This window comes from Lepus europaeus, chromosome 4, assembly GCF_033115175.1.
Source record: "Lepus europaeus isolate LE1 chromosome 4, mLepTim1.pri, whole genome shotgun sequence".
Classification (NCBI taxonomy): Eukaryota; Metazoa; Chordata; class Mammalia; order Lagomorpha; family Leporidae; genus Lepus; species Lepus europaeus.
The window spans coordinates 103,741,097-103,748,802 of NC_084830.1; the positions used below are offsets into that span (position 1 = coordinate 103,741,097).

The window sequence follows — 7,706 nt, forward strand, 5'->3', positions numbered from 1 at the left end:
TCACAACCAGCTAATCTTCAATCTCAGCTGCCAGGCAGATTTGGGGTACTCCAATCTCCCCGCAAATAGCCCCTACCCAAGTGGGCATTTGGGGGAGATGGAGCACAACAGATCATGTCTAGATTCAGCTGGCCCCTGACAGAGACAGAAGTCTTTCTCATTGTCGTTTACTCTTCACCCCTCCAAGAGCTTCCTTTTAGAAGCCATTTCCTTTCTTGAAAGGGGACTTGTGCCCGAGGCAGGGCACAGTCATCAAAGGAAACCAGCCAAGGATGTGGAGTATGTAGTTGTGCCTGACATGATGCCATTAGATCAGGATAGCAACTCAGAACAAATTCAAAAAGGTCAGTGAGTGGCCAGGCCCTTCCAAGCTGCACCCCAAAATCGGGCTTGACAGCTGAAGGGGCTTGCTGTGGGAGGAGACCCCAGTCCCACAGCACCTGGCCCCCCCCAACTCTGGGCACACAGCATATCCCACACTCACCCAGGCTTGGGGGTTTTTCAATTTTTATTTCAAAAGCTTGGATAGCTTCAATATCCAGGTCGTGGCAAAATCAGGACACGTGTAAAATACCTTACAATACATTAGATTCCCAAAAGGTACCAAAAAGTACAGTAAAATTAACACTTCCGTTACAGGAAATGTATGACACAAATAATATAAAATTAAAAGGTGAAAAAAAAGGTGACACTGGTTTCCTAAGATACAGTTTACTCTTTACAACCAGGGTCCACAGGTCCAGGCTGCAGAGCGGCAGCGGGAAGCAGACCCTCCAATCTGGTTTTGGGTAACCTGGTGATAAAATCAGCCCGTAACGCCGCCCTGGCCTGAGACACCACACGCTGCCTAAAACAACTAGCGCTCTGGAAATAGTAAACGGGAGAGTGATTTCCAGGGGGAAATTTTAAATAAGATGCACATGGGACAGGCCATAGAAAGTTTGCCAAGTTAAATTTGGTACATAATTGCGTTCACTCCGTATCCAAACCCAGCGTGTGCAGGCGTCGGCCGCTCCTGCCGCGCCTCAGTACGGCTTGTAGTTATTCTGGTGGCCACCGCGTCGCTGGCTCTTCCCGTAATTTGCACTACCCTGACCTATAGGGATGAGAACAACAGTAGCAGCTACTGCATACTGAACATTGACCCTGTGCCAGGCGCCTGCCCCTATACAGTAGAGATCACCTTCCCCACCTCTCCAAGGCCAATGAGCTCCAACTCTATTAAAGAGGAGTTCCAGCGGCCAAGCCAGGCCTGTCTGACTCCAAAGTTCCTGCTGCCAGCGGCCCCTGCACTGTCTCTCCTGCCTCCCCTGGGGGCATGAGTGGATAGGTCTCCCTCTCTCCTACTTACTGTAGTCGTAGCCGGGGCCGTAGCCGTAATAGCCATAGGGCGAGTAGTCGTAGCCGCCAAAGCCGGGCCCGTAGCCCTGCTGGTAGCCGTAGCCCTGGTTCCAGTAGTTGCCGTAGCCCTGATTCCAACTCTGACTCTGACCTGTGGGGGGAGCAGGGCACAGGGGCCCATGGACCGTTTAGCACACGCAGGAGCTAGGATGGAGGAGATCCTGCCCTTTGGGTGGCGGGGTTACTATGGCAACTCAGCAGAAGCCAAAGTGCTGCTCTTCTGTAGAGGGCGCTCTGGGCCTGACCCTGTACCTGAGAACCCCCAAGCCGTTGGATGTGGAGTTCATTAGGGGGTCTAGCTGCGCTCACTCACTCAAATCACCCTGATTTGCCCCCACCCTCCATGGCAGTTTGGCCATTAAATAGATGCAGTTCAGGCTTTGGAGTCAGAGGGGCCTGGGATGAAAGGAAGTAAGCGCCTGGCACAGCTCTGCCCTACCCTTCTGCCCACCTGCCCACGGGTGTCCCAAGACTCAGGACACCCACAGAGCCAAGCACACCCAATCATGTCCCCAGCCCCCTCCACAGTGCAGTGCGAATGGTCCCTCTGCCCTGGGGCCCAAGCCGGTGTGTGCAACAGGGCTCTTCTGTCCCAAGGGCGTGGTAGCAGCACAGCCTCATGCACAGCCTGGACCCAGAGAGCCATTCCTCTTACAGCCCACCCGTGCTGCACAGCGCACCCAAGGCCAGAGAGCCCCAAGAAGGGCAGACAGCTCCATGCAGGCAGGGAAAGGGACGTATCTTCATCCATGTTCCACTCACCTCCACCTCCACCGCCGCCACCACTGCCTCGGCTCCCCCGGCTGCGGTTCCCGCGGCCCCCAGAGCCGTACTGCTGCTGCTGATAGACCTCCTTGGGCTGGGCCACCTTGATTTCACACTAGAGAGCCAAGAGGGCAGTGGGTCAGGACAGTGGCATGAGCACGGGCAACAAGGGGACAGGCCTTCATGTTTGTGACAAAATGCCCATTACTCATCAAGTTCACCATGTAAATAGAAGGCTGGGGCAGGAGACCCCATCTGGCCTAGAAGCTTGCAGAACCACACTTAAAACCAAGGAGAACCTTTCCCAAGGCAGCTCCCTGTCTACCTGAGGCAAGTGCAACTGGCCAGATACAGGAAAGCAAGCTGTTGCCATCAGGTGTCGGGGAGAAGGCAATGGGGGGCGGGTTGCCTCAGCTACCCGGCAGAGACTGAAACTCCTAGATGACTGCCTAAACACTAAGGGCATTTTCCCTTGTTTTTCCTCTGCAGAATAAACCCCTCCCACTCAAATACTCTGCTGAGCAGGCATGGTGAGCCCGACCACCACACTGATGAAGTAAGCTTCTAGGGCTGGGGGTGGGGCTCACTGGAGCCTACAGTTACACACTCCTCTTCTGCTGGGACAGACCAATCTGTGTTCCTGAAACCTGCCTACCAGGGTGGCGGCTTAGGTCCTCCTTAAGTAAATCACAAGTTTTTAAGGCAAGTCCCCTGACACACACCCTCAGCCAAAACAGCAGACAGCCACTTTACACACTGTGCCCCCACACCAACATATTCTTCTAATGGGCAAATTATCTCTACCAAATGTTGTTATCAAATTCTATTTTATTGATTTAAAAATACGGAATATAAAGCTTGGCAAAGAAATGAAAAAGCTGAATGACTGACTTGATCAGCTTACCGAGCACATTTACTGAAATAGCGTGTGGTGCTCTGTAAAAACTTGTGAGGCTTATGTACTAATCAAAAGTTTTAACATGATTTTGGCAAAGTAAAAAATGAACCTACTGAGTAAAGCCAACTAAACACACTGATTTCTAAGACCCACTAGCAGCAGCGTCACAAAACAGAGCCCCTGTCCATATTCCCACCCATTTCACATTAGAGAAATGGTTCTGTCAGAAGCCACTGTAGCAGTGACTACTGCCCCATCCAACTTCGGGCCCAATCCCTAATCCAATCTTCCCAAACTCCCAGAGCCCCACCCTACCTATTCTACCTTATCTGGCTGCCACTCCTGCTTACAGAGCCTGTCACACCCTGCCAGAGCCACACCCTCAACTCCCAACTGCCACCTGAAGCCTCAACTGCTCTCCCAGAGTGGAGTAGGAATCACTTACCTCACATTGCAGGAGTCCGCTTATTGGAAAACAAAACTGGCCCTGAATTAAGCAGGCCAGGACCTTGGAAGCTCTTGGCAAGGATCTTTGCCTGGGGCAAAGATTAACTAAAACAGTACACCCAAACAGAACAGAAGAGGCAGGCAAAGGTTTGGTCACAAAGAGGAAGAAAAGCTCTAGAGCAGGAAAAACTTGAGAAAAATCAGTGAGCCTCCAGAGTCCCAGAATCCTCTAAGACGTCAGCTGCAGACACCAACACTGTTACCTCCAGTTTTAAACCAGGCACCCAGAGGCTGCTCAGTGTGCTGTACAGAGCCAACCCTTCTCTCCTGTTGCTCACTGTCAACAACTACCTGCCCCAATCAGGGCAGCTCTGTTCACTGTGGTCCAACAGTTAAGCCCAACCCCTAACTCACACCTGCAAAGGCCAGCTCTCCAGCAGGAGGCCAGCACACCAAGCTGGGGGCATTTACCTTGCTTCCACTGATGGTATGGAACTTTTTCTCCAGAACCTTCTTCACGGGGTCTTCTTCTTTAAAGGTGATAAAAACAAAACCCCGTCTTTTGTTCGACTTTGGATCCATTGGAAGCTCAATGGCCTCAATCTGTGAAAACAGGCAAGGCTGACCACCATCACCACCTCCCGTGCCCCAAGGCATGTGGAGAATTCTGAAAAGACCCAGTGACTGCCAGAGGTGAAGAAATCCCTGTGGAGGGCTCCAAAACAATGCCATTCTGGAGTCTACAACTCACCTCCCCAAACTCGCCAAAGTACTCCCTGATCTTTTCCTCAGTAGCTTCAGGATTCAGACCCCCCACAAAGATCTTCTTCACTGGGTCCTTCTTCATAGCCATGGCCTTTTTAGGGTCAATGACACGGCCATCCAGCCTGTGCTCCTTCTGGTCTAGGACCTGTTCCAACAGAAAAGGGTCAGGTTCTAACTCAGCAGCATGACCCAGGGCAGGGCCCTTTCTGAACCCCAAGGCTCCAGCACATGCCTACAAAGTGACCCCAGGCTGATTGCCCAACACTGTTTTTGCCTCAAGTGCATCTGGTTGACCTCAACACTTACACAAAATCAGTCCTGACTCCTGTGAACATCTGCCCATATTGTGTGTGCCCCCCTCTTGGGAGTCCCAGTTTAAAGCCCACCTTTTGCAGAAATAAAATAGCATTAAGGGAACAGAAAGAGCTACTAGTATCAGAACCAGAGCTCTACCCCTTATTAGCTATGTGATCTCTTCTGCTCGAACTTTTAAGTCCTACGTTTTTTCCTTGCAAAACAGAGCTAAGTGCCTACCTCACAGCCATTGTGAGCTGTTTTGTATTCCTCACGAACTGCGAGTAGAGGTACACAAAAAATAACTAGCGTTATCTTTTTTCCGAGCCACTCCAGCACACACCCTCCTCCATGTCCTCCTTATTCTGTTTCTGTCCCCTCAAAAACATCAAGTTCCTAACTCACCTCTGATTTTCCCACAGCACTCACACAAAGCACCGACCACGTGCCCTTAAGAATTCAAATCAGACTGCTGCCACAACACTCAGCTTACCTTCTCCACACTGGTTGCGTCTTTGAAGAGGATAAACCCAAATCCTCTTGACCGTCCAGTGTTGGGATCCATTTTTATTGTGCAGTCAACGACCTCTCCAAACTTAGTAAAATAGTCCTTTAAATCTTTTTTGCTGGTATCCCAGCTCAGACCACCAACGAACATTTTCCTGAAATTGTAGGGTGAGACACATAGCAGCAAATCTCATAAGAAAGCTGTGATTTTAGGAACGGCAGGTCCTGGCTAAGCGTTCACGCACAGGACTTACGAAGCCATCGCTCGTGCGAACTCTACACCAGAGCCTCGCTAGCGCGTCTGCCCGCCTTTGAAGGGTGCAGAGGCTCCCTGACCAGCCCAACCCAACCCAGCCCCGCACAAAGCCGAACGGGACGCGGCCCCGATCACCGCGGACGAGCCACCAAGGTGTCTCAGGCGCGCACAGCAAAGGCCCCCGTCCCTCCCCGCCTCCGCCCCGCCACTCGCGGCTTCCTGGGTTCAGCCCGCGGCTCCGCCCCCGGCAGGAGGCGGAGGGAGGCAGGCCCGGCGCGCGCCAACTCCGCCCACGCAGCCGCGCCGCTGCCCTGCGCCCCGCGCCGCCCGGGTCCGAGCGCCCCGCTTCCGGCCGCGCCGCGCGCGCCAGCCGCCCAGGGGCGGCGCCAAAACCGACCCGACAAACTCCGGCCAAGTCCGGGGCGGCCGGCGAGCGCCCGCGGGGCCGGGGCCGGGCCGCGGGGCCGCCCGCCCCTCCCCCCGCCGCGTGGCGCCAACAAAAGGCGGCCCCGGAACAAAGGCAGCGCCCCCCGGCCGCCGCCGCCGCGGCCCGCACACCTACCCCGCGTCCTCCTCGTTCTTGCTGGCGTTGATCTGGTCCCCCTCCGCGCCGTTCTGATTCCCGCTCGGGGGCGCCGCGGTCCCGCCTCCGGCCCCCGCCGCGGCCCCGCCGCCGCCGCTGCCGGCCCCGGTCCCGGCCGGCGACTCGCCTTCGGGGGCGGCCTCGTGTCCGTTCTCGGTGGCGCCCGTGGTCTCCATGGGCTGCTCCTCACCCGCTTCCGACATGTTAGACCGGGTCGCGGCGGCTCCTGCAACGAGCGGCGGCGGCCGCGGGTCAGGCCGGCCTGCCTCCTGCCCGCGCTCCCGCCCGCCGCCCCGCGCGGCCCAGCCGCTCACCTCGCCGCCGATGACGCCGCGAGGCCCACTCGTCCCCCACCCGCCGGGAAAGGCGCCGCGGGCTCGGCCGCGCTCAAGCTCGCGCTGCCGGGGCCTCCCCTCCGTCCGCCGACGGAGCAGCAAGAACCGCGTTCCCTCGGACGCCGCCGCAGAGAGCCCACCGACCCACACCACGGACCAGGCCCGCGAGGTGCCGCCGCCTGACAATGCCGACTCGTGGCGCTCTTTATAATGCCGGAGCCGGAGCCACCTCGCAACAAAGCGCACGCTCACTGGCTGCACTCGCCCATCACTCAGCCCCTCGGCGCTCGCTCATTGGCCGCGGCCGCGCGCGCGCTCTAGATCCGGGCGGGTCTTTGTCCTCATTTTAGAACCCGCGCGAGCCGGGGCCTTGCGGAGGGTTCTCGGCAGCGGGGCGGCGCGGCGGCCGAGCTCGGCGGCAGGCAGGCCCGAGCCGGACCCTGGGCTCGGTGAGGCCGCGTTCCTCCTCCTCGCGCCCCTCTCCCCAGCCCTGGCAGCCATTTGCCTGCCCGTTTCCCGAAAGAGGAAATGGGGCCTGAGGAAGTCTCGCGGCCCAAGGTCGCTCGGGTGTAAGCTGCGGATTCCGGGCTTCCGCGATTGGGCGCCTCGAGTCGTCCAAGCCGCCTCGGCGCGGCTCTGGCGAGGTTGGGCCGAGCCCGCCGCCCCTGACCGAGGTGCCCTCGGCGCCGCGCTCCCGCCCTGTGTGCCCGGGCGAGGACGATGGGGCCGTGCCTTTCCCCGGTCACCTGCCACCACCTTGGTCAACGGCGCGTTTACACTTTTGTTTACTTTAAAAAAAAGTGCCCCCTTAGACTCTTCTTGCTGGTACTCGTTTCGACGAAAAATAGTCACTCCCATGAGATCGGGCGGGGGCTAGTTCTCTTGGGAATACACAAAGTGATCGCGTTTGTAGCTTCTTGAGCACGGAGCTTGAAAGGCCGGAGTCGTCTCGGGGTTTCCCGCCGGATTCCGGGGCCGGGCCCGGGACTGGGCTCTAACAACCCTCGGGAGGGTGCTAGGGTCACGGGCGCGAGGCCTAGGCCAGTGGCCTGAGATTACAGTGGGTGGACTCCCGAATCTCCTGCAGCCAATGGGGTTGTCTCGAGCATGAAAACATGTCACAGTTCCACATTTTGAAAAGACTATGAATGCTGACTTGAGGCTTTTCTGGAAAGATCTACAGAGTTAGCCACACTGTACAGCCCACCCTGTGTTCCACCCCAAGGCCCAGATTAGCCTCTTCACTCCGGAGGTTGGATTCCACGACTGGAATTTACACGGCGCCACAGACACTTAGGCAGCGCTGCTGAAATCCCGCCGTCGCGTTTCAGGGAGGTCAACAAACTGCCTCCGACTGCCCCTAGAAATGAGGGCCAGGGATGTGGCTGGCCGCACACTCCCTGCAGCCTGGGGAGTGAAGGTAATTCAGGAAATTACGTTCAAAGACTAACAGGG

At 56.8% G+C, this 7,706-nt stretch overlaps 1 protein-coding gene across 2 annotated transcripts; it reads right to left on the reverse strand.

Moving 5' to 3' along the window:
* Positions 1–494: 494 nt before the first annotated feature.
* Positions 495–6,425, reverse strand: HNRNPAB (heterogeneous nuclear ribonucleoprotein A/B). 2 transcript variants are annotated; one of them, XM_062188598.1, is made up of 8 exons: positions 6,231–6,425; positions 5,896–6,142; positions 5,064–5,232; positions 4,263–4,421; positions 3,983–4,114; positions 2,164–2,281; positions 1,352–1,492; positions 495–1,096 (listed from the first exon to the last, which is right to left on the reverse strand). In XM_062188598.1, exons 2-8 carry the CDS (start codon positions 6,117–6,119, stop codon positions 1,026–1,028), a joined length of 1,014 nt encoding a protein of 337 aa, XP_062044582.1. In that variant the 5' UTR covers positions 6,120–6,142; positions 6,231–6,425; the 3' UTR covers positions 495–1,025. The 2 variants fall into 2 exon arrangements, with proteins under 2 accessions (XP_062044582.1, XP_062044583.1); XM_062188599.1 differs by lacking the exon at positions 1,352–1,492 and having other exon boundaries at positions 6,231–6,423.
* Between the last annotated feature and the right edge of the window lie 1,281 nt (positions 6,426–7,706).